Genomic DNA, 27,456 nt, shown 5'->3' with positions numbered 1-27,456 from the left:
CTGTTCCTCTTCTTCTTCTTCTTGTTGAATTATAACTTGAGCAGGTGGTCCACTCTTCCTTGGATGTGGTGGAGGTGGTGGGGAAGCACCAGCTGAAGCTACTAAAGAAGCCATTGCTCAGTGATCACAAAGGGTCTTTCTCTCACAATGATGAAAGTCAGAGTGAGGAAAGAAGGAGGGATTTTCATCATTTGGGAAAAACAAGAGTTCTCAACCAATCAAAAGTGTTCATTTTAGATTATATGACCTAGTCTTACATCATTAGGAAACCAAAAGTGAAATGAACCAATGAAAAGTGTTATTACCAAGTCACATGACTTGCTGTGTTTACGTTAAGCGCTTTGCAGGGCCTCCCGGTTTGCTTCCAGAAACCTGCGCTTTGCGACTCGCTTCGCGTACCAGTTCGCTAACGTAGTACGTCATATGACGTATCACGCGACAACGTGAAACGTCATGCGGACGGGAGGCGTCACGATGTTGTTTTGTAACGCGGCACTTGCGGTAAAGAAACGTTTACCGGCTCGCGGTCTATTTCGCGGCATCAAGGTCAGCTAACGGGAAGCTTCCCGATTTGCGAAGCGGGAACGAAGAAAAAAAAATATTTAAAAAAAAAATTATTCATAAACATATAAAATATATTTTTGGATTTAAAGAAGAATACATTTTACAGCTACAGATATTAGCTGTTAAAAAACCAATGAAATTCACTGAAAAAAACATAGGTTATAGACCATATATAGTTAGGAATTAGCATTTAAAAAACCTTATTTTACTCACACAAAACCATTGAAATTCCATATATAGTTAGTTGCACTAACTATATATCGCGCACCCGCAATCCACTGCTGATCATGTCACATATTACATCATTCATGACATGGTCAGTGACATCACTGATGACATCTCAAATGACATCACTGATGACATCTCATTTGACATCATTCTTGTGCTAATACGATAAACCTCTTCAGACTCTAATATAACCTTAGATACACTCAGTGTATACAGACACTCACACACTGCCACTCATCCATGGAGTTACTCACACACCCAGTCAGTCATGCAAAGAAACAATCTCACCTCCATTTCTTCAACTATACAGTTAAACACACCTTACTTATTGAAACATATACTAACACATATTTACTCTCTTATACAATCCCTGATACAAGTTCACAATGATCGATACAACCACTCACTCATTCAGTGGCTCTCATGCACAGTTATTTATATATGCCAACTCTCACATGTACTGTGTTTTACATATGTACTTACTATGACATGTAGCATTGAGATATCCATTCACTCATCAATACACTCATGCACACAGTCAACTGCCCATGTAGCTGTTTCCACATGCACTCTTGAACTCATACACCTAGTGAATAAACTGCTCACACATCTATGCATAGAGTCACACACCTTCCAGCCACCCCCACACAAACTCAATCTCCCATAGAAATACTTGGGCAACCAATTAATAACACATATAGCCTCTCGTATAGCTAATGATCAACACATGCAGCAGTTTACAGAACAACAGACATAATGATGCACAAATTAAGACAGTTTAGTCACTAACCCATGCATTCAGTGAGACACATTTAATCACTCACTCATACAGTCAGTCATGCACCTACTAAATCCTTCATCCAGACACTTATACATCCACTCAAGACATATTTTAACTTTACAGAAAAATACAGTCACTGGATGTTGTCATCAGTGATGTCATCAGTGATGTCATTTGAGATGTCATCAGTGATGTCATCAGTGATGTCACTGACCATGTCATGAATGATGTAATATGTGACATGATCAGCAGTGGATTGCGGGTGCGCGATATATAGTTAGTGCAACTAACTATATATGGAATTTCAATGGTTTTGTGTGAGTAAAATAAGGTTTTTTAAATGCTAATTCCTAACTATATATGGTCTATAACCTATGGTTTTTTCAGTGAATATATATATATATATATATATATATATATATATATATATATATATATATATATATATATATTGCCCAAGACGTCTCCTCCAACAGAAAGAAACAGGCAGCACACGGGGCTTTGTGGAACATCCGCCTTTAATTTTCTCATTAGACCATGGGCATGACGCGTTTCGGGGGTTTTTCCTTTCTCAAATGCCCCCCTGGTCGAGTTGTGTCTATATATATATCTATATATATATATATATATATATATATATATATATATATATATATATATATATATATATATATATATATATATATCTATATCTATATATATCTATATATATATATATATATATATATATATATATATATATATATTCACTGAAAAAACCATAGGTTATAGACCATATATAGTTAGGAATTAGCATTTACAAAACCTTGAAAATTCACTGAAAAAACCATAGGTTATAGACCATATATAGTTAGGAATTAGCATTTAGAAAACCTTATTTTACTCACACAAAACCATTGAAATTCCATATATAGTTAGTTGCACTAACTATATATCGCGCACCCGCAATCCACTGCTGATGATGTCACATATTACATCATTCATGACATGGTCAGTGACATCACTGATGACATCACTGATGACATCATCTAGTGTCTGTGTGTTTTTGTAAAGTTTAAATACGTTTTACATATTGAAGAATGACTGGATGGATGGAAGACTGAGTGTGTGTGTGGCTGGCTGGGAGGTGTGTGACGCTGTGCATATCAATGTGTACTTGTATCAGTGATTGTATAAGAGAGTAAGTATGTGTTAGTATATGTGTGAAAAGTATGGTGTTCTGTGTTTAACTATAGATGAGGAAATCGAAGTGTGATTGATTCTTCACAGGACTGACTAGGTGTATGAGTGCATATGATAGTGTTCTAATAATAACTGACTGTATGTATGAGTAATTGTATGGGTGAATGAGTGAATGTGTGTGTAGACGTACGAATCAGTGAGTGCGTATGTAGTAACTGGTATTGGTGTGTCATGATGTCATCAGTGATGTCATTTGAGATGTCATCAGTGATGTCATTTCAGATGTCATTAGTGATGTCATCAGTGATGTCACTGAAGTATGGTGTTCTGTGTTTAACTGTATAGATGAAGAAATGGAAGTGTGATTGATTCTTTACAGGACTGACTTGGTGTGTGAGTAACTCCATGGATGAGTGGCAGTGTGTGACTGTCTGCATAGGTGTATGAGTGCATATGATAGTGTTGTAATAATGAGTGACTGTATGTATGAGTGATTGTATGGGTGAATGAGTGAATGTGTGTGTAGACGTAGGAATCAGTGAGTGCGTATGTAGTAACTGGTATTGGTGTGTCATGATGTCATCAGTGATGTCATTTGAGATGTCATCAGTGATGTCATCAGTGATGTCATTTGAGATGTCATCAGTGATGTCATCAGTGATGTCACTGACCATGTCATGAATGATGTAATATGTGACATCATCAGCAGTGGATTGCGGGTGCGCGATATATAGTTAGTGCAACTAACTATATATGGAATTTCAATGGTTTTGTGTGAGTAAAATAAGGTTTTCTAAATGCTAATTCCTAACTATATATGGTCTATAACCTATGGTTTTTTCAGTGAATTTTCAAGGTTTTGTAAATGCTAATTCCTAACTATATATGGTCTATAACCTATGGTTTTTTCAGTGAATTTCATTGGTTTTTTAACAGCTAATATCTGTAGCTGTAAAATGTATTCTTCTTTAAATCCAAAAATATATTTTATATGTTTATTAATAATTTTTTTTTTTATATTTTTTTTTCTTCGTTCCCGCTTCGCGAATCGGGAAGCTTCCCGTTAGCTGACCTTGATGCCGCGAAATAGACCGCGAGCCGGTAAACGTTTCTTTACCGCAACTGCCGCGTTAGAAAACAACATCGTGACGCCTCCGGTCCGCATGACGTTTCGCGTTGTCGCGTGATACGTCATATGACGTGCTACGTTAGCGAACTGGTACGCTTACCGAGTCGCAAAGCACAGGTTTCTGGAAGCAAACCGGGAGGCCCTGCAAAGCGCTTAACGTAAACACAGCAGGTCATGTGACTTGGTAATAACACTTTTCATTGGTTCATTTCACTTTTGGTTTCCTAATGATGTAAGACTAGGTCATATAATCTAAAATGAACACTTTTCATTGGTTGAGAACTATTGTTTTTCCCAAATGATGAAAATCCCTCCTTCTTTCCTCACTCTGACTTTCATCATTGTGAGAGAAAGACCCTTTGTTACCAGTGAGCAATGGCTTCTTTAGTAGCTTCAGCTGGTGCTTCCCCACCACCTCCACCACATCCAAGGAAGAGTGGACCACCTGCTGAAGTTATAATCCAGCAAGAAGAGGAAGAAGAGGAACAGGACGACGAGCACGAAGAGAGGCACTTTTTGCCTGAGGAGCCCAGGACGTCTCACCGGAAAGAAAACTTCATTTGGCAATTTTTTAAAATTCCCAAAGGTCAGAAAAAAGTAAATGCAAGATACGTAACTTGCCTTATATGTCAAGATAGACTGTCCAGAGGGACCGACAAAAAATACAGTTTCGGAAACTACACAATGCATCGCCATATGACTAGGTGGCATCCTAACAACTACAGTGCTGCACAGTTTCGTAACGACCTAGATAATCTCCCTATTATGGCCAGAAGATCTGTTGTACCGGAAGTAACGGGACCAGAGGGCAGGGAGATGGTGCCAAATATACAAACGAGATTTCATGAAGTAAAACAAGTCTGCGTATATTGCAGTGGATTCATTTGCTACGGAGAAAGAAGCATCACTCTGATCAACAGAGCTATTGACTATCATATGCAAGTTTGTACGAAACGCCCCAAATAATAAATTCTTTTTTTTTGTTTTGTTGCTCCTGTTGAGCCCTTTACAATGAATCGTTTTCATTGCCCCCTCCAAGAAAAACCAAAAAAATATAAAACTGTTCAGAAAAATTCAAAAAAAGTAAAAAAATGTTCAGAAAAATAATAAAAAAAATATAAAACAAAAACAATAAAAAAAAAGTTATTTTCAGAACTACCTCCCCGTTATTAAAAAATTGGTACAATATTTGGAACTGTGCCAACCTCTATTTCTCGTAGTTCGCTTCCCAGTTCGCTCGCCGGTACGCGAACCGGAAGTGAACCAAAATTTTTTTTTTTAAAAACAGAACAGTAAGTATAAGGGAAGGAAACAGACACTTATGTTAAAAGAAAGACAGCTATAGGGGAGTAAACTAGAGATACTATTACCCGTAATCCACTGCTGATAATGTCACATATTACATCATTCATGACATGCTCAGTGACATCATCAGCAGAGGATTGCGGGTTTTTTGGCAACGTGCCTTATCCACGGTTTAATAACGCTGCCTTTTGCTTTATATAAGTTTTCAAATTGTATGAAATATATACCAATAGGTCGTTATGAACCTTTAGGTAGTGCTTTTCTTCATGAGGTCTGGTCGCTTCCATACACATACAGATGTTTCAAAGATGATCAAGAAGTTTATCTGAATGGAGAGGAATGCACTGAGACGCCAGATCATTCACTAATGTGTAGGCACATACAGTTACACGGTTCATGCAACAAACACCGACCAAATATGGCTTGCGTGTTGCAAGGCACGCCAGTTCCTGCTATCATCCCCACGTTCAAGTTGTTGGAAAATGGTAGTTATTTGATGCTCAATAATGAAGATTGTTCTGGGTTAATTAAAAGTATTCCTTTTATCGTAACAGTAAGTGACGGGTTATTTGCTGCAGAAATGTTCTATTTCCTCCCACACATGAACATAGGGAGTTTTCAATCTGGCCACAAATACCAACCTTGGGAGCAGATTTCAACGGCATGGCAAGAATAAGAGCTCTTTTGTCTCAGAGAGAGGTGGCCTTGAGTTCGGCCCGTGAAACTTTCGTGCTTCACATAGCGAACACCCGTACAGAGGTGCAGACCCTTTTCAATACTGATTCGCCTTTCCATTTCAGCAAGATGGTTCGGACTATCTTTAACGCGTCCTCCACATAGGCCCTGGCGCACTTTTTTAAAGTTGTTACCAGTGGTCTCGTGACTTCATTTGAGAAAATCTTTGGAGTCATCCCTGCTTTCTTTCATTCTATTTTTTCCACTGTGCTTCGTGGATTCCCATTTTTACTTGCATTACCAGCGGACGCTCTTGTGCTTTTTTACATTTTTAAATATGGATGTCCCTCCTGTGCAAGCTCCCGCCCTGCAGCTGCTGACACTGTTCCGCAATCGCATGCTAGAATATTATGGCACAATGCCGTTGGCGATATTAAGCACGGCATATGGATTATCTTTTCGATTCTCCTACTTCACCTGTGTCCAGCCTGTATTTCACTGCCTGACCTGTGATTTTGATTGGGCCATTGATTTGTGTCTCTGCGGACCGGTTTCTCCTGACGTCGACTTTAATCAGCTGATGACTCCTATCATTACTCACGAGTTGGTTTGTCCTGGCGAAAGGATTATGGCTGTGGCATTGATGCATGGACTAATTGGTCCCTGGAATTTACTGGCGGCAACACAGTCTTTCTTGGAACAGAGCTTTCTTGAAAACCCACCGAGCTGTCCTCTGATGGTGATAGAGGATCCGGTGCTGGGAGAGCACGTATGTTCTTTTCCGCTTTTAAATTGGATGGCTGAACTCTTTTCGGATGAAGACGGTGACTTCCTATTGGAGGCTGTTGCAGCTTATTTTGCATACACAGTTATGTCATAGACCTTTTTCATGTTTGATATGCTGAGTACTAGCATTTCATTGACAATTCATTGACTTATTTGTCAAGTTTTTATTATTTAGCTTGCCTATTGGCTTAAGACTCGATAAAGTACTTGGCTGTTTTATTTTTCTTTAGCATTACATTTTCCTAGTTTTTAATGTTTTACCTTGCGGACCGTCCACATATAAAGTTGCAATCTGCTCTCATTAGATGGCACTTCTATTATCTTATTCAGTTCGTTTCCGGATCATGGGGAGGTGTCATCTAGGTCCTGGATATCTTTACACCGTGTTAAGTTAGCATGGGCTCATTACCGGTTTAAACGCCATTTTTCCTTTTTTGCAACTTTAGCACACGACACTTAGTTGTTGCTTTAGCTTTCAACCTAGTAGTTCATCGTGGTTTACATGAGAATAATATGTTATTGCTCTACTATCTGCTTTGCTTGTTAAACTATATCTGTACAGCGAGTGCTGAAGTTTCAAGAACAACACGATACAGAATTGTTATGAGGTCTGATCTCCACGACTTCATACTCATAACATAAGTGCAGCTTCTGCCAATTCTGGGCATGAGGCGGGTTTTATATTGCTTTGCCGAACACACATACACAACAGTTGATGCGGTTCACATGAAGAGAGAGCTGGTGTATGCTGATGTGATTCCTTCAAATCTAAGACACTAAAGTATGGGCACGCCCTAAACCAACACAAACAGACCTTCTTAGCAAATAATATAATATGTGTATTAGGGAGGGAGAGATATAAGCAGCCGCGGGCCGTGGAGGGAGTTACGGTGGGGCAGGGAGGCGGGGAGGGGGAGGGGCAGGGTGGAGCCCTCTCCACCCTGCCCCTCCCCCTCCCCGCCTCCCTGCCCCACCGTAACTCCCTCCACGGCCCGCGGCTGCTTATAAGTGTTGCTAACTCTTATTCATTTACAGCATGTTAACATACTGTCACCATTCGCTTTTTATGTACTAGTAACTATGCTGGTAATTTTGCTACTGATAATATGTGTACTTGTATTATCTAAGATACTACGCCTGAGAAGACGGCATTAGTAAATAAACATTTCAAATACACATGTGTTCTTCTTAACTCCATGTTCTGGTTTCTAAGAAATATATAACGACCGACTGTTCATGAGTTCCACGTATCCTGAGGTACTATAAGTTCATATTCTGGATTGTCTAAACATTGAGAGTTTGTTATATCCAATGTGACACTGTACCTAGCTTGCTAAGGGGTTTTTGATTACTAAGGTGAGTTTTGGGGCACCCTAATTCGCCGAGGTTCCAATCCTCTGTCCACAGTTCTGTGTGAGAACAGAAACCCTGCGACAGGGGCACCCCCGACCCTTGCTGGAGCTTCATCACACTTGCGATACAACTCCAGCAATGCGCCACCTTTACGGCACAGATACATCACGCATCTGTGCTGTTTTTGCCCCATGATGCGCCGCATTGTAAATGCAGCACACCATAGGTGACGGAACAGCGGCACAGAATGACTAACACATCCCTGGTGATGCGCCAGTCATCATAAATCTATCCCTATGCTTCTTATCTTGTTAGAGATGAACCGCCATATGTATCATCAAAGTTTTTTGCATTACCTAAATAGCGAACTTTAAGGAATAAATAGCGATTCTTTACCATTCCTAGTTTGCGATGAGCTATTTGCTAATTACAAATTACCCATTCATTTCCTTCATTTCCATAGGGCGGTTGGACTCACTTTTAGCTCGAACGGCTGAATGGATTTCCACGAAACTTGGCAAAATTGTAGGGACTGGTAGCCCGATGTGCCTTTGCTATGTCTCAAGATATATGCTCCAGTGGTTTTTACGAAAATTAACTTTGAAAAATATATATTGGGCTACATTGGCCTATATATATGTTGGAGCCCAAATGTAGCCCAATGTAGCCCAATGAAGCCCAATGAAGCCCAATGTAGCCCAATGTAGCCCAAAGATGGCCGCCAGAGACAAAAAAAAACAAATGTAGCCCAAATATCAGCCAGATGTAGCCCAACTATAGCCCAGTGACAGAATGACCAATCAGCTTCGCAAACCTCCGTTACGCGAAGCGGAGCGCTGTTACAGATATATATCTTTTTTTGAACGTTAATTTCTCAAAATCCACTGGAGCACATATATTGAGACCTAGCAAAGGCACATCGGGCTACCAGTCCCTAATATTTTACCAAGTTTCGTGCAAATCCATTCAGCCGTTCGATTATTATTATTATTATTTTTTTTTGCCCCGCGGGGCCCTTTTAAAACCTCCACATCAAACCTAGGGGGTCAGCGAGAATCTACTATGCCCCCTTATGGTCATTTGCCCCTTCGCTTTGGCCTCCTCTTGTCTCTCGATCCTACCGAGAGACAAGATGGCGGCCGCTACGGACTGTTTGGAATGTTTACAGACGCCGGAGAACCAATCAGCTTCGCTTCACAAAGCTCCGTTGCGCGAAAAGTACGCATACTGGAGCGCTGCCCGGTCCGCTGTTACAGCTATATATCTTTTTTTAAACGTTAATTTCTCAAAATCCACTGTAGCACATATATTGAGACCTACAAAAGGCACATCGGGCTACCAGTCCCTACAATTTTGCCAAGTTTCGTGCAAATCCATTCAGCCGTTCGGGCTAAAAGTGAGGCCAACCGCCCTATGGAAAACTCAATGTTAAAAACACGTTTTGGGACCCCCCTTTTTTCTCGACCCCCCCTGGACGAACCCCCCCCCAATTTTCAGGGGCTGCTCAGAAACAAAATGTGCCATGTTCCTGAAAATGTCAGCCAATTCCGTCCACAAACGCCAAAGTTATTTGACATAGAATTTTCAAAAATCCCATAGGAAAAAAATCCTAACTATATATACCTACTGGCGACCGCCAGTAGGTAATATATATATATATATATATATATATATATATATATATATATATATATATATATATATATATATATATATATAATAGTCCCCCCTCCCTCACTTCCCCCATGCGGTCAACTCTGGAGACCCTATAGCCATAAGGAATGGCCAACGTAACAGTGGGATTAAATAATTCATCCAGCCATGTCTCCATAATAAACAGGAGGTCAACTGGTTTGTCCACAAGAAGATCAAAGACATCCTGATGATGCTCCCTAATGAACGAGTGTTAATCATGGCACTGTGAATTAATGGCCCCTGCTTACCAGTACTGTAAGGGGAAATGGGTCGTGCTAAATAGATAGTCCCAGAACCCAACCCGAAGCCACAAATTGGACAGATAGAATCTTGACACACTAGCGCATCCTTCTTGCTGTGGTGAGGGCAGGGGGAGGGCGAAGTGTCTGTAAGTTCTCGCTGCTACAGCGGCATTGGCCCTCAGGTTGGGCAGCATGCCGGGCAGCGGGCGAGTTCTTTAGTGAGGTGCTCCTACCGAAAATCTATGCTTCTGTATTATCAGTGTTGAGCTTCTGACAGTAGGCTTTCAACCAGTCAGCAACTTCTGACATGTAGGCGTGATTTTCTGACTTGTGTTGGGGTTCTTGTCCGAGAGGTAGAGTATCCCTGTTACCATGTAGGGCGCGGAGCACATTAATGTCCCGAAAGCATGTAGAGTAGACTTTCCTTGTACACTACTCAGCAAATTTGATAGATAAGATACATTGCACAGATGGTAGTATCAGAGCATCATTTTCTCATCCACAGATTGCACAGACTGTCTTTGTACCTTCACTCACTATTCTAACTCTCAGAGAAGGTCTCTTGGATTGTTCTCCTCTTTCATGGTTGGAAGGTTAAATAATGGGCACTATGTTGGGGTGCATCAACAGAGTGTGCTTTAAAAGGATCTATTTGAAAAAAAGGCTGAGGACAGGATATCTTAAGAAAGAACGGTATTTACAAAGTGGTAATATTCTGTTCTCATGCAAGGACATCTGTCACAATCGTCCTTCTAGGTTCAACTAAGAGGAACTCTGGTTATTCTTTAGAGAGCTTCAAGTAGCCAAGGGCAGGTGATGAAATATTTTGCCTTTATAATAGTGCGTGATTGCCTCAAAGTGCATCTCGACTACTGTCCGGGTACACATCATCAATGTGAATTGAATAGTGGGCCCCCCGTGTACCACCACAATGCTAGAGGACAGACTGAGAGATAAAATGTTTGATGTACGGTGCAAAAAGTAAAGTGGATAGATGAGTTAGACTGTGCCCTCTTGCCCATATTACTCAGTAGTCTGATGGCCCACGTTGTTTAGCAGTATGGAGATGATTGTGTATCTCCAACACATATAGAACAGCAATATAAATAAATGCACATTTCTTCCTCATGAGACATGTATGCACATTATTTTATAGTTTTCTGATGTGACAATAGAAATTAATGTTATGTCTTTCCTTGGGCAGTCAATTTCAATCCTGTGGTCAGTGAACTTGGAGAAAGCCAAAGAGCTTCACAGGAAGTGATTAAGCAATAGACTTTTGAAGAATCGCACAGCCTTGGAGGCATACAAGATTATTTATGAGGATAAAGAAGATCATAAAGGTGAAACCCCCACATCATTCCATTTCTCCTGTGCCCTCCATAGCGGGAAGCAATGCTGAGGACTGTGCAAAGAGTAAACCTTGTGGCCTTGGTGGTGTCTTTGGTATCCGATGGGTGATGATCCACCAGCCAGGGAGTTGCTGGAGCCAAATCTGGTGACTCTGGTAGATGGCCGCTGGAGTTCAGACTTGTCACGTGGATCCAAGTGGATGTGGTCCTCAACAGCACTCAACTGGAGCCCAGGCCAGTGAAAGGGAAGGCAAATAGCCCATAGCCCCTCTGCTGGCACAGTTGGGAGGACCCTCCCCAAAAATGTTAAGTTTGGCTGCAGTAGTTGATCTGAGCTTTTGAGCTGGGACCACTACCCCCTTTCATGGAGAGCCGCACAGATTCCTGTTGAGAACTCCACAAGACTGTAGGGTGGGTGTGCCTTGACCTCCCCCAGACTAATGAGGGGAAAGACCCTGTGTGAGACTTAATGAGACCCTTGGCCTCAGGTCTCCTTCCTTTTTATTTTCGAGCTGCCTCCTGGAGTGGCAGCATATGGTTTCCCCCTGAGGTCTATGTGTCACTAAATTGACTTTGTAGGATCCAGTGATGCTGCCCGCCCACCATACTCTTGGTTCAAACTGCTGGTGCTATCCCTGACTATGGTTCTCTCGGGCAAGTGGGTCAGACCTTCACCCTTCACCTGTTCCGCTGATGGGTGGCCATATGAGGAGAAGTGAGCCCTGTGGGACCACTAAGGTGAGAGTTCAATGGCAACAACTAGGGCTTCTTGCTTGACGCAACAGCAGGCAATATGGGTCCCCTAGCACAAACCAAAATGGGCAAAAATACTGCCCACAGGGGCGGCAAGGATTGCCCAGGGGAGGAGTCTCCCCCAAATCAAAACCACACAGTGGATACAAGACTTCTTTAATATTGCACTCCATTCAGGACTCCAAGTCAGTGCTGGACACAAAGATTAGAGAGGTCAAGGTTGACATTGCCCTATTGAAACAAGACCTCTGACCAGCTGTAGACCGAATAACAAAAGCGAAGGATTGAATTTCCATGCTAGAAGGCACAGAGCTGGGAGTCTCCTCTGAAGTATCTCGCCTATCTCACAACGGAGAAGAGGTTGCTGTAAAGTGACTTGTCAATACAATCTCTGGTTTATTGGGATCCTGGAGGGAGCTGAGGACACATCACATTTCTGGAGTAGTGGATTAAGTCCTGTTTGGACAATTTTCACCTGTCTCCCTGCTTTGACATTAAGAGCATCCACAAGTCACAGGCTCAGAAATCTCCACCGGAAGCCCCACCTTGTCCTACGATAGCCAGGTTTTAGAACTGCAGAGACAGAGATGCCATCCTGAAAAGGGCAAGGAAATAGGTCAACTAATGGATCAATCTTGATGCATTCTGACCGTCCCAGGTAAAACCTGTCATGTCTAATCACAGCAAAAACTGTATGATCAATTTAAGCAGAAACTTTGGAACATGAACCTATCATATATGCTCCTCTATCTTACACCGTGGCCAGTGGTTCACAATTCGAAGTTGTATTTCTTTGATATTCCACAGGAGGCATGGGCCTGGTTAAAAAAAAAAACGAATAGAGCCAATGGGGTAACCCTACCTCCCTCAGAACCTGGGCATTCATAAATGTATCTACAAGTGGTTCAGTCGGGTAGAGAAATTACTTAGAGCCTTTAAATTATTAATCAATGCAAGATAAATATAATACCTTCCTTTATAGACTTCTTATGGAACACACATAAATGAGATAATTCTTGGTATGAAAATAGTATTTACTCTTTAAATCATTATTGGCTGTCAAATCCAATAACACCAATGACATCAGTGATATGAAAATGAGGTGAATAAAGTGAAACAATGTTACATACATGACTGTGTGAGATTATGCACATGTAGTAAAAGACTTAGAAATATGTACACAATATACAAAACAGCTAAGAGGGAGTATGTCCTTTCCAATTTTAATGCATGATCTCGATGAATGATTCTTTCTAATTCTTGGGGCCAGGAGCCCTGATGGACATAGACTGAAATGAACATCGGCGTTTCGACCCTGGAATATGCACAAACAGGTACGCGTCACACGGGGTCTTCCTCAGCACAAGCAGACAACAATGGTGGACAGCCTAAGAGAGAAGGTGATTCATATACGAGTCATATGTGTTCCATAACCAGGGATAATATTTACTATAGAATGTGGCCATATAATGGACCGTGGCCATATAAATGCCCAGACTCACTGATTCCGAGTCAAGCTAAACACTCCCACAAAAAGTGTGAGTGTTAGAGGGTAGCTTTGAGTTCAAGGCTGTGGGATAAAAAAAGACAGGTAAGTGGTGTAATGTAACCAGATTAGTGTAATCTTAAACAGCCTGGTAAGAGGACCAACTTCACCATGTAAAGAGATCCAAAAATCTCAAAGTGTGAGATTTAACGTAATAAGCAGTGGTGGAGGGGCGTAGACTTACCAGACCAATTTGTAAGCAGAAAGACCACCTTCAGGTTGGAATCTGAGGATAAATAATGAGGATGAAAAATGTGATATATTGTGAGGGGATTGTGCATAAAGTGACATTAAAACATTCAGCTTATTAAAGCACATGACCTACCTCAGGATAAATCAGAGAAGAGAAGGGAAGACTCCAGCAACTCAATTGGAATCTGGGGGATCCAGATCAAGTTAAATCGACTCCTTCATTGGTGCAAAGAAGTAAGAAGACAAAGCTTTCAGGCAGCTTTCAGCGTGTGACACACCTTGGGGAATTGATCAGGTCAATTTTAGAATCTTTTCAATAGATATCTAAAAGAAGTGTACAGTCTTGTTTAAAAGATTGTAATTTATAAAGTAAGAGGAAAAATTGAGCAGGAGACTCTAATCACGGCCTTCTTTTGAAATATGAAACTGTCCTGACTGAACATTTGATTTTGCCTTGAAAAAGCCCTCGGCCTAAATAGGCCCTATGGGCGAAACACGTGTCGGCTTGTCCCATACAGAGGAAACATTAAATAAAACTTTAGCACGTTAAACTTTCAAAGAACGCCTGATTTTTCATATGTATTTCTGTTGACAATTGTGAGGGCACAATCCTCTACCTTTTTTTGTACTTACCCCCATAATGGCTCTTGGGTGAAGCCTTTTGTGAGGAATGTGCCACATTGAACTTCGGCTATGACAATTGTAGCACCTAAACTCAGAAATCTCCACCCAAACATCTATTCAATTCGATAGCACAATGACTGTGGCTCCTGTGGGACATGGAGAGGTTGTGATATTTGTGAGGCACGCACATAGCCGGAACGTCAGCTGCTGCCCCTTCCATGCACAGAGGCATCAGGTAAGTGTCACCTAACTGAACTGTAATCCAGATATATTCTGTGTCCGCAGAGAGGTTTCAGACGGGGCGTCTGCATGAACCCATAGTTTCCAACCCTCGGCTTGCTTCGAGAGGCTGGCTAACCACGCGCCTGTCTAGAAACAAGCGGCTTGCTGGAAGAAAGTGAAGGAAACCGGCTGCATGGACTAGTGCTTAGTTGTATATCGAACAATGGGGCATATTATCAAGGGATTTATCTCCGCTTTTTTGGCTTTAAAAGCCATGAAAGCAGAGATAAAATGATCTCCCTATTACCTAGCTGTCGCTAACACCAGTTAGCGACAGCTAGTCGGAGATAGCGACCATCTTGGGCCACCGCTTTGCATGTCAGAGATATTTATCACTAATGACATGCAAAGTGGGCGTGCCAAGATGTTAGCGACTGGAAACAGTCGCTAACATCGCTATCTCCTATTACCAACTTTTGGAGATATTCGCGCTAAGCACGAATATCTCCAAAAGCTAACACCTGCCCTGAGCAGTTCTTAGCCATGTTATCCAATGGGAGGTGGATGACATGGCTAAGAGCATTAGCTCGGTAATGCATGAATATCGCTGACTTTACAGCGATATTCATGCATTTCGGCTGATTTTTATCGCTTAGGAGATAAACCTTGATAATAGCAAGGCTCCTAAGCGATAAAAATCGCCGCAACACGGCGATAAAATTATTGCCGCTAAGCAAACATAGCGATAATTATCGCTAGTCGTTGGTAATATGCCCCAAAGTTATTAAAGCTGGAATTATCAACTGCACAATTTTAAAAAGTGTGCGTTCCTTTGCGCAGCCCAGAAAATATCCAAGCAATGAAAATAATGAGTAATAAACTGTACATTGTGAGGACATCGCGCACTGTTACATTATAAAAATACAGTTCAGCACAGTACTGGACAGAGGATGAAACCGCCTCAGGGCTGCAGTATTCCATAATCAATGTTCCCTTTAATATTTTCCACTGTGTGCAGCAGTGTAGGGTCTCGGTGCGCTTCAGCCGTGGCTATGTGTGCCAGGAACCACACCACGCGTGTCTGCGGCGCCAAATATCACTACAAACGTTTGCTTAAAACCCTAGCAGCCCTGCTCTGTTAAGAAGAGACATTTTATTCCTCTGTCTGATGTAACTTTTCCTATACATTGATTCACACATCATGATTCAGTGTCTCTGTGTAATGTGTATGCGATGTAAAGTGCTTAACACCTTACACTGGTATGAGTGACGCTATTAAACAAAATAAATATGACGGAGAGAGGGGTATTGGAGACTTGAGGGTCACTGTTGAAGGTTGGTAATGAGAGTATCCGTGGCTGAGGTGGTCATTGGGGCGCCAACAAACATTGTCACAGCAGGCGCCACCAGCACTAAAGCCGGCCCTGCTCATGACACTAATAATTACAGTGAAATTATGAAAACATCCCTCATTGCAGTTTGAAACCTTGGCAGCTGCATTTCTTTTCCTAATAGGGTTGGGCTGCGGGGTGATAGTGTGCATTTGTTAAGGTTTTCGTGTTAATTGCAGCTCATGATGGGTGCTGCGATTAACATGAAAACTTTAACAAATGCACAGAGACATCTTAAGGATTTTGAGTGCCAGGGCCAAACTTATTTCCGGGCCCCTGATTTGAACAGCTTTGGATTTATGATCCAATTTCAGCTTTTTCATGTCCTTTTCGGCCAGGTCACCGGCACTGCAGTGGCACGCTGGTCCAAATCCTAAATGTGCTTCCATGTAATATTCAGGGATAGTTGGATGTGTTTTCAAGATTGTAACATAGCCTGAAGGAAAAGGAGAGGGGACTAGTGAGAAATAGGATTTAGTGGCAGAGAAAGGGGGAGAGAGGAACAAAGTAGAAAAAAAGTCAGGGCGCAACGACGAGAAATGGGGAAGTGGTAATGGAGAAATTGGTAAGAGAGGGACGGAAAGAAGGGCAGCCAGAGGCTTTGGAGAACCGGGAGGGAGAACGGAGAGTGGAAAACCGGTAATAGAGAAAGCAAAGAACAGGCAGTGAGAGGGAAATGGAGACAAGAATGGGATGGGGAGAAGGGGAAAGTGGGTAAACGTGGAGCAGGATTGATATGAGGAAGAAGAAAAAGAAGAGAAGGAGACGTGACAGCAGCTGGGGAGTGGAAGAAAAAAGGACAAAAGATATGTCAGAGAAGACAGCGAGTGTGGTATGGCAACGCTTCAGAAGTAGCGTCTCTGTGGATCGACGTTGGGGCGTTCTATGAGGAGCCTTTTTCGCCACCTTGTCATTTCTAAACGCTTGCTCTATGTAACCGTGCTCACATGAACAAACTAAGAAGGGTGGAAGGCTGGTTAGGCCTTGCCAAGATTTTTAATCTTGCCAAGATGCAGGTCTGAGCAGATGGCAGCTGCAAGTGTGTAACTGACTGATCCATCTGTGGGGAGTACTCTCTTCACTAACACTTGCGTCCCTTCTCTTTTTGAAACTCAGGGGCAGCAACATTGTCGTGGTGCCACCAGCGCTTTAAGTGTAAGCTTTTTCAATGTTATATGAAAGCCATAGTTGCTGCTTATTAATCTCATGCAACTAACCACCACTGACAAAGCCAATAGTCCGACTTGTTTAGGTATGATGTTACTTGTTGTATCATATATCTGGATGCAATGACAGAAACAGGAAAATACTAGTGGGGGGGCACACTATACCAAGCACAGAAAGGTTTAAAAAGTCACACAATCACCCCGCACCCCAACTCTATTTAGAAGACAAATACAGGAAGTCTAAAAACACAGCCTGTGCTTTACACACCATGTTTGTAGAGTTGCTGCATTTATTTTCTTAATAAAGCGCGGCTGCAGGGTGTTTGTGTGCCTTTGTTAAAGTTTTTGGGTTAATCGCTCCAACCGGGAAACATCCTTTACAACGAAACTTTTACAACGCAGTGCTTTTACAACGCAGGTTTTACAACGAAAACCATTACAACGCATTGCGCTGGGGGGCGCTCTAGGATAGGGAATAGATTTAATTTACTATCCAACACCTTCCCTAGTGTCCACGGGGACTGGAGTTGGAATAGTAAATTAAACTATTCACTATCCAGCACCCCAAAGCGCTATGCTTTGTAAAGGTTTGCGTTGTAAAAACTGCGTTGTAACAGCATGCGTGGTAAAAGTATGCATTGTAACGTCATACATCCGTTGCAACCGTCTGGCGCTGCAATTAACAAGAAAACTTTCAGATGAAGTGAAACAGGATGACTAGGAGTGGGCAGTGCGATGAGAGGCTTTTAAAGGTGAGAAAAGTGATCACTGAACTGCTATCCAACTTTCAAATTCTTGAAAAAATTCATACTTAGACCAACATTACAACGCTAACAAGAGATCTGTGAAAACCTGCACCATCGCTGCACTGGTACATCACCTAGTTCTGTGGAATGCTCAGGTCACAGATCATCGTGCATAAAAAACACACTCTTTTAGATGTAAGATTCTCAAGACAATAAAAGAACAATAATTAAGACCCGATAAAAGACTCTGGGGCATATTATCAAGGGGAATAATCCACCAAGCACTCGTCTTCAAATATAGTCTGTAAGATCCCAATGTTCAAAATTCGTTTATTCCATCAATTCTTCATCAGATTTCTTCATCCAATATATGACAAAATAACAGCCAACACGTGTTTCGTCTGATCAGTATATGATATACAGACTTCTTCAGGGCTGTAATTAATACAGTAACCAAAATTACAAAAAGTAGTACTGGACTCAATATTCACAATAGAATACACCGAATCCGTGTAATAAGGAAAGGTAAGTCAAAGAAGTACCCGTCACCAAGAATAAAGCTTGAAAACCCAAAGTGTATCCATCAGTATCTAGTACCCGAGTCTGAGTACATTTCAACATATATTTTAGATCGTATAATTATAAGTAACCTAAAATACCAGATAGGACCCAGTCACCAACCACAACAGCAGATTGGTCAACATGCTAGTATTATTACATCCTCAGTAACTCACCATTACTCTTAATGCGAATAATTGTAATTCATAATCCTCACGGTAAAATCAAATTCTTCAGTCCAAACCAATCGAAGTAATAATCTGTAAGTAAAGCTAGTGTCTATTAATATACACTATATTTATATTGTAGCGCTCATACGTCAAACTGAGGCTAAACACACTCCACTATCTTCCTGCCCAATTGCTGTATACTCCAAATTGGCCAGCACATCGCATAAGTATTAGCTACTGATATATATACAGTTCTCTCAATAACTTCTCTGTTTACAAAAGGTATACAGTCTGTGATTAACTAATATACAGTTGTATCATTATCCAGTAAATACCTTAATGTATGAGTAGAATCGCCTTCCAATAGTTTGCTTCGTCTCAAAGTTACAAAATCGGCATGGTCAAAGTCAGACCCTCGTAAATATTCCACAGTATCTCGCTATCCTTTTATCTATAGACCGAAATCAGTATAGTAAGTGCATTAGCGTGCGCCCTTGTATCAATAGCGTCACATATAATGCGTATTCAAATCTCTAAGTATCTGTATTGATATCAGTAACCAATAAATACCTCAGTCTTTAAGTAGATTCTCAATCCAATGTAAGGCTTCCCTGTTTACTTCGTTTCCAGTCAGCAATAAGAGACTCTCAAAAGTATTCCGAAGTATCTCGCTATCCTCATAACAGTGGGCTGTAAACAAATTAATAAGGTGCATTAGCGAGCGCCCTTCTATCAAATAGGCATCTCACGCCCAGCGCTGGTTATGACTTTCAACTCACCGCATATCTGCTCCTCGCTCATCCATAGACGGTCGCGTTTGGCAAGCGCGCCATCTTAGAGTAGCAATAAATAGTCTAAACCGCGGGCGCCATCTTTGAGTGGTGTGTCACAATGTATACGCACAATCCAACAGAGTATTCCCAGTCCTAACTATAATATGCAGCACATCTATATGCATTTAGTTCCCCAGCGTTAAATCTGTTAATACTCGCCGCGTAATTGTTCATAGATCATCCTGAGGCTATCGCGTTGTACACGCGCGCCCTGTTTGAGTAGTAATATCTAACCACATACGCAGGCGCCATCTTGTAGTAGTAATTTACGAGTACGTAGTCATAATACTTTAGAATATTATCAATTCTAGGATCGGGTTACTGCTAGACCACTTTGTCAGTAAGTACCATAAACTCATAGTTAATTATAATCCATTATTTCAATGTGGCGTAAGAAACGAAAAATAAGTGCTATTAATTATAAGCGCAACCCCCTGCGCTGTTTACATTCATTAATGTTTACACCCCACTGTTATGGGTATCTCAGATCGTATGTACGTGTATTAATGAAGTCTACGCATATTTCCACTAGTGTTCCTCATTATGTATATATTCCATTATACCAACATATTATATTACTACAATGAGTAATTCTCAATTTTCATTGGTCAATCTTATCAAGGTCCAATCGACCTACATCTGGCAGTGTGTGTCAGTTAAAAGGGTCCAAGTGGTATTATCATTCTGCTCTGGTTTAGCAGAGTTCTTACGTATATCCAGGAGTCAGGAAGATTATGAAAGGAGGACAGGGTAAGAATTACAGTAACAAACATAGTACATTCTATTCATCTGTACATCATTTAAGCTCTATCAGAGTAAAGCCATATACTTTGCTCAAACTCCATGAGTCATTCTTGTCCTAGATAGTATTCAAATTCGTGGTCAATGTTCAGACCACGTTCAACTGCCTTAAGCTTTAATAGCCACATGACTTCTCTGCGTCTTAACTGTAATTGCCTATTCCCACCTCTAACATCAGATTTGATGTGATCGATTCCATGATATTTAAAAACATGTTTCTCTTTTTCATGAAAATTCCTAACGATGTGGGAGGCTATGGGATAGCGAGTATCCCCTGTTTTCAGTGCTCGGAAATGTTCAACCATTCTGTCTTTCAATTTTCTGATGGTGCTACCAACATAAATCTGTTTACAAGAACAAACTATAACATAAACAACAAAAGTAGTATCACAGTTAATAAACATGTTAATCTGATGTTCACCTGTATTGTTATAGTTGAAAGTTCTGATCTTGTTTACCGCCCACCTACAGGAGCTACATCTTCCACATTTGTGGAAGCCTGTAGATCTCCCAGTGAGCCAGTCAGGAACTGTTTTCTTCAAAGGGTAGCTAGGACTGACAAAGTTAGAAAGAGTGCGACCCCTTCTAAAAGTAAGTCCAGGTTTGTCTCCAATAAAAGGTATTAGGTCTCTATCCATCTGTAAAAGATGCCAGTGTTTATTCAGGATTTTATACAGTTGGGCACTATCAGTACCATAATTTGTAATTAGGCGAATCTTTTCATCTTTACGTACACTAGACTTGTCTTTGAGGGTTGTTGTCCTCTTCAGTTTCTTGGCTCTAGTCACTGCCTCCTCAACCACTTTACTCTGATAGCCACGTTTCAGGAATCTTTTTGTAAGGTCATTGAGATTATGCTCAAAGTCGTTATCCATCGAACAGTTTCGTCTCGCCCTTACCATCTCACCATAAGGTATCGCATTTACTTGGCTAGCTGGATGACAACTTTGAGCATGCAAAACTGCATTGCAGCTAGTAGGTTTACGAAACATGCGACTACAAATTTTCCCATCTTTAATAAACAATTCAATATCTAGGAAATTGATGCTACTTTTGTCATAGTGGGTAGTAAATGACAGATTCAGTACATTGTCATTTAGGTAGTCAAAGAAACCTTTAAGTTCATCAACTGAACCTGTCCAGATTAGGAGGCAGTCGTCTATGTACCGCCCCCAATAGTGGATATATTGTATCCATTTGTTACCGGATGGGCCCCAGATTCTCTCCGCCTCAAAGAACCCCATGAAGAGGTTCGCAAAGGACGGAGCAAATCTAGAACCCATCGCGGTACCAAGGCGCTGTCTGTACCAATTTCCATCGAAGAGAAAAACATTATTTTGAAGCACTAATCTAGTCATCTTCAAAATCATCTGATTGTGATCATAGTATTCTGCACTTCTTTTACTTAAAAAGAAGTCAATTGCGTGGATTCCTAATTCATGATCGATGTTGGTATACAAAGATACCACATCGAGGGTAACCAGTGTCATTCTGTCATCCCATACCAGATCGTTCATCAAATTAAGTACATGCTTAGAATCCTCAATAAATGAGGGTAAGTTTTTGACATATAGCTGTAAAAAGGTGTCAATATATTGGGAAAGACGTTCCGTCGGTCCCCCAATGCCAGAAATTATTGGCCTGCCTGGTGGTTTAACCATAGATTTATGAATCTTTGGCAGCGTATACATGCATGGTGCCCGCGGTGTAATAACTTGCAAATACAAAAATTCATCACGATCAATAAGAGTTTCATCATACCATATTTTCAGATGATCATTAATAACCTTCGACAGGCTTGTGAGTGGATTACTATACAGTTTTTCATAGTACACAGTGTCATTCAGTTGAGAATATACTTCTTCTTTGTAATCTATAGTATTCAAAATTACTATATTCCCACCTTTATCCGCTCTACGTATGGTGATGTCAGGGTTATTCTTAAGTTCTTTCAGTGCCACCCTCTCCCCAGGCGATAAATTGTCTATGTACTTCTTAGTCTTAGCTGAAAATTTAGCATCAGTAATTCTGTCTATGTCTTGGTTCACCGCTTTGGAGAAGGCTTCAATTGTACTCCCAGATGCCACCTGAGGTGTCCATTTAGATCGTTCCTTCAACCCACTGTCTTCACTCAAGAACCTGTCTATCCCCAAATCATCCAATAACTTGAGTAATGTCACTGGATCTTCCTCTCTCTCAGTAAGAGACAACAAAAGTTGCGTTTCTTTAAGTTCTTGAATTGTGATTTCACTTACGGGTTTTATTTTTGCATATCTAGGTTTATCTGGTACATTAGCAAAGTGTTTTTTCAGTTTCAACCTTCTAACAAATTTGAACACATCAATTTTAATCGAGTACCAATCAGACATAGTCATAGGGCAAAAGCCCATTCCTTTTGCAAGTAAACTGATCATATTCTCAGATAACTCAGTTGATGACAGATTAACAATTTCAATATTATTTACATCATTAGCATCATCTTCAATTATGGTTTCCAGGATCTTGTTCGCATGCCTACCCTTCCTCCCTGTCCTCCTGCCGCCTCTGCCCCCTCTCCTGGTTTTTTTACAGTTGCCACTCGGTTCCTCTCTGAGTCCCTGTTTCCACGGCGCAACCTGTGCACCTCTACTAAAAAATTATTTTCAAGGGATTGAATGGAAGCGGTCTCAGAGTTTTCCTCAGATTCACTACTAGAGATATTACTTGAACCAGGGTCACTGTCACTAGGTGATGGGGTGCCGCCCTTTTGTTTCTCAGTATTAGATTTAGTAATTAGATAATCAAATTTCCTTGCAAAGGTATATACACGACCTGACCGATAGTCCTTTTCGTCGCGTTTTATCTTTCTTGCTTTCCTTTGCTTAATGTCATTTTGTAGGTCATTTAATTTCTCATCCAAAACAGTATAGTTTTTAATTGTTGCTTCGGGTACAAATTATGGTACTGATAGTGCCCAACTGTATAAAATCCTGAATAAACACTGGCATCTTTTACAGATGGATAGAGACCTAATACCTTTTATTGGAGACAAACCTGGACTTACTTTTAGAAGGGGTCGCACTCTTTCTAACTTTGTCAGTCCTAGCTACCCTTTGAAGAAAACAGTTCCTGACTGGCTCACTGGGAGATCTACAGGCTTCCACAAATGTGGAAGATGTAGCTCCTGTAGGTGGGCGGTAAACAAGATCAGAACTTTCAACTATAACAATACAGGTGAACATCAGATTAACATGTTTATTAACTGTGATACTACTTTTGTTGTTTATGTTATAGTTTGTTCTTGTAAACAGATTTATGTTGGTAGCACCATCAGAAAATTGAAAGACAGAATGGTTGAACATTTCCGAGCACTGAAAACAGGGGATACTCGCTATCCCATAGCCTCCCACATCGTTAGGAATTTTCATGAAAAAGAGAAACATGTTTTTAAATATCATGGAATCGATCACATCAAATCTGATGTTAGAGGTGGGAATAGGCAATTACAGTTAAGACGCAGAGAAGTCATGTGGCTATTAAAGCTTAAGGCAGTTGAACGTGGTCTGAACATTGACCACGAATTTGAATACTATCTAGGACAAGAATGACTCATGGAGTTTGAGCAAAGTATATGGCTTTACTCTGATAGAGCTTAAATGATGTACAGATGAATAGAATGTACTATGTTTGTTACTGTAATTCTTACCCTGTCCTCCTTTCATAATCTTCCTGACTCCTGGATATACGTAAGAACTCTGTTAAACCACAGCAGAATGATAATACCACTTGGACCCTTTTAACTGACACACACTGCCAGATGTAGGTCGATTGGACCTTGATAAGATTGACCAATGAAAATTGAGAATTACTCATTGTAGTAATATAATATGTTGGTATAATGGAATATATACATAATGAGGAACACTAGTGGAAATATGCGTAGACTTCATTAATACACGTACATACGATCTGAGATACCCATAACAGTGGGGTGTAAACATTAATGAATGTAAACAGCGCAGGGGGTTGCGCTTATAATTAATAGCACTTATTTTTCGTTTCTTACGCCACATTGAAATAATGGATTATAATTAACTATGAGTTTATGGTACTTACTGACAAAGTGGTCTAGCAGTAACCCGATCCTAGAATTGATAATATTCTAAAGTATTATGACTACGTACTCGTAAATTACTACTACAAGATGGCGCCTGCGTATGTGGTTAGATATTACTACTCAAACAGGGCGCGCGTGTACAACGCGATAGCCTCAGGATGATCTATGAACAATTACGCGGCGAGTATTAACAGATTTAACGCTGGGGAACTAAATGCATATAGATGTGCTGCATATTATAGTTAGGACTGGGAATACTCTGTTGGATTGTGCGTATACATTGTGACACACCACTCAAAGATGGCGCCCGCGGTTTAGACTATTTATTGCTACTCTAAGATGGCGCGCTTGCCAAACGCGACCGTCTATGGATGAGCGAGGAGCAGATATGCGGTGAGTTGAAAGTCATAACCAGCGCTGGGCGTGAGATGCCTATTTGATAGAAGGGCGCTCGCTAATGCACCTTATTAATTTGTTTACAGCCCACTGTTATGAGGATAGCGAGATACTTCGGAATACTTTTGAGAGTCTCTTATTGCTGACTGGAAACGAAGTAAACAGGGAAGCCTTACATTGGATTGAGAATCTACTTAAAGACTGAGGTATTTATTGGTTACTGATATCAATACAGATACTTAGAGATTTGAATACGCATTATATGTGACGCTATTGATACAAGGGCGCACGCTAATGCACTTACTATACTGATTTCGGTCTATAGATAAAAGGATAGCGAGATACTGTGGAATATTTACGAGGGTCTGACTTTGACCATGCCGATTTTGTAACTTTGAGACGAAGCAAACTATTGGAAGGCGATTCTACTCATACATTAAGGTATTTACTGGATAATGATACAACTGTATATTAGTTAATCACAGACTGTATACCTTTTGTAAACAGAGAAGTTATTGAGAGAACTGTATATATATCAGTAGCTAATACTTATGCGATGTGCTGGCCAATTTGGAGTATACAGCAATTGGGCAGGAAGATAGTGGAGTGTGTTTAGCCTCAGTTTGACGTATGAGCGCTACAATATAAATATAGTGTATATTAATAGACACTAGCTTTACTTACAGATTATTACTTCGATTGGTTTGGACTGAAGAATTTGATTTTACCGTGAGGATTATGAATTACAATTATTCGCATTAAGAGTAATGGTGAGTTACTGAGGATGTAATAATACTAGCATGTTGACCAATCTGCTGTTGTGGTTGGTGACTGGGTCCTATCTGGTATTTTAGGTTACTTATAATTATACGATCTAAAATATATGTTGAAATGTACTCAGACTCGGGTACTAGATACTGATGGATACACTTTGGGTTTTCAAGCTTTATTCTTGGTGACGGGTACTTCTTTGACTTACCTTTCCTTATTACACGGATTCGGTGTATTCTATTGTGAATATTGAGTCCAGTACTACTTTTTGTAATTTTGGTTACTGTATTAATTACAGCCCTGAAGAAGTCTGTATATCATATACTGATCAGACGAAACACGTGTTGGCTGTTATTTTGTCATATATTGGATGAAGAAATCTGATGAAGAATTGATGGAATAAACAAATTTTGAACATTGGGATCTTACAGACTATATTTGAAGACGAGTGCTTGGTGGATTATTGCCTATGTTCAGTCATTTATGACATTTATTGAGTAGTGGTAACCTACTCTCTCCACTTAGAGCACCAATTGGACTTGAAATTGTGTTTACCTGCTTATACACGCTGTGCGCTTCATATTAACTGTTACCATTATTGCTTTAGTATTTTATGGTTAAGGAGCAGCCGCATAAGCAAAGATGAATAGAGATAAAGAAGCTGAGCAATTATTTGATAAATTAGTGGCAGGAGGTACAATAGGAGCTGCCATGGGACCACCTAAAGAGACGAAAAAAGAAGGCCTGAGAGCCAAGTTTGTGAAACTTGAATCCCTCAAACGCACGGAATTAAATAAATGGTGGGATGCCGCCACTTTAAAACAATACCTTAAGCTTAATCGAATCCCACGAGGTCTCAGGTCCCAGATTATACCTACTTACGAGGATCTGGAACCTGATCTCTATGTTACATGGGAGAAGGAACTTAACACTAGCTCCAGAAACTTAATTAATATCCTCATTGAAAACGCTGAGAGAAAAATAGCGAAACTACTTGTAGAAATACAAAAAGTAGAGGATGAAATTAAAGTAATGAATCTCCCCGAAGCAACAATTAAAAACTATACTGTTTTGGATGAGAAATTAAATGACCTACAAAATGACATTAAGCAAAGGAAAGCAAGAAAGATAAAACGCGACGAAAAGGACTATCGGTCAGGTCGTGTATATACCTTTGCAAGGAAATTTGATTATCTAATTACTAAATCTAATACTGAGAAACAAAAGGGCAGCACCCCATCACCTAGTGACAGTGACCCTGGTTCAAGTAATATCTCTAGTAGTGAATCTGAGGAAAACTCTGAGACCGCTTCCATTCAATCCCTTGAAAATAATTTTTTAGTAGAGGTGCACAGGTTGCGCCGTGGAAACAGGGACTCAGAGAGGAACCGAGTGGCAACTGTAAAAAAACCAGGAGAGGGGGCAGAGGCGGCAGGAGGACAGGGAGGAAGGGTAGGCATGCGAACAAGATCCTGGAAACCATAATTGAAGATGATGCTAATGATGTAAATAATATTGAAATTGTTAATCTGTCATCAACTGAGTTATCTGAGAATATGATCAGTTTACTTGCAAAAGGAATGGGCTTTTGCCCTATGACTATGTCTGATTGGTACTCGATTAAAATTGATGTGTTCAAATTTGTTAGAAGGTTGAAACTGAAAAAACACTTTGCTAATGTACCAGATAAACCTAGATATGCAAAAATAATACCCGTAAGTGAAATCACAATTCAAGAACTTAAAGAAACGCAACTTTTGTTGTCTCTTACTGAGAGAGAGGAAGATCCAGTGACATTACTCAAGTTATTGGATGATTTGGGGATAGACAGGTTCTTGAGTGAAGACAGTGGGTTGAAGGAACGATCTAAATGGACACCTCAGGTGGCATCTGGGAGTA

At 40.6% G+C, this 27,456-nt stretch overlaps 1 protein-coding gene across 3 annotated transcripts in view; it reads right to left on the bottom strand.

The window, feature by feature from the left end:
• Positions 1-27,456, bottom strand: part of LOC144806245 (uncharacterized) — a 183,123-nt gene that overhangs the window by 55,402 nt on the left and 100,265 nt on the right. For 2 of the 3 annotated variants that reach the window (XM_078672642.1, XM_078672643.1), the window contains exon 3: positions 13,776-13,817. The exons of the other annotated variant lie outside the window; for it this stretch is intronic. In XM_078672642.1, coding sequence (XP_078528768.1) covers positions 13,776-13,817 — 42 coding nt within the window. The remainder of the gene's footprint in view (positions 1-13,775; positions 13,818-27,456) is intronic. 3 annotated transcript variants of the gene reach the window in all.

The sequence above is a fragment of the Lissotriton helveticus genome, assembly GCF_964261635.1.
Source record: "Lissotriton helveticus chromosome 1_1 unlocalized genomic scaffold, aLisHel1.1 SUPER_1_unloc_55, whole genome shotgun sequence".
Lineage (NCBI taxonomy): Eukaryota > Metazoa > Chordata > Amphibia > Caudata > Salamandridae > Lissotriton > Lissotriton helveticus.
The sequence above is the reverse complement of the archived record's forward strand: the minus strand, read 5'-3'. Positions and strand labels throughout refer to the sequence as shown.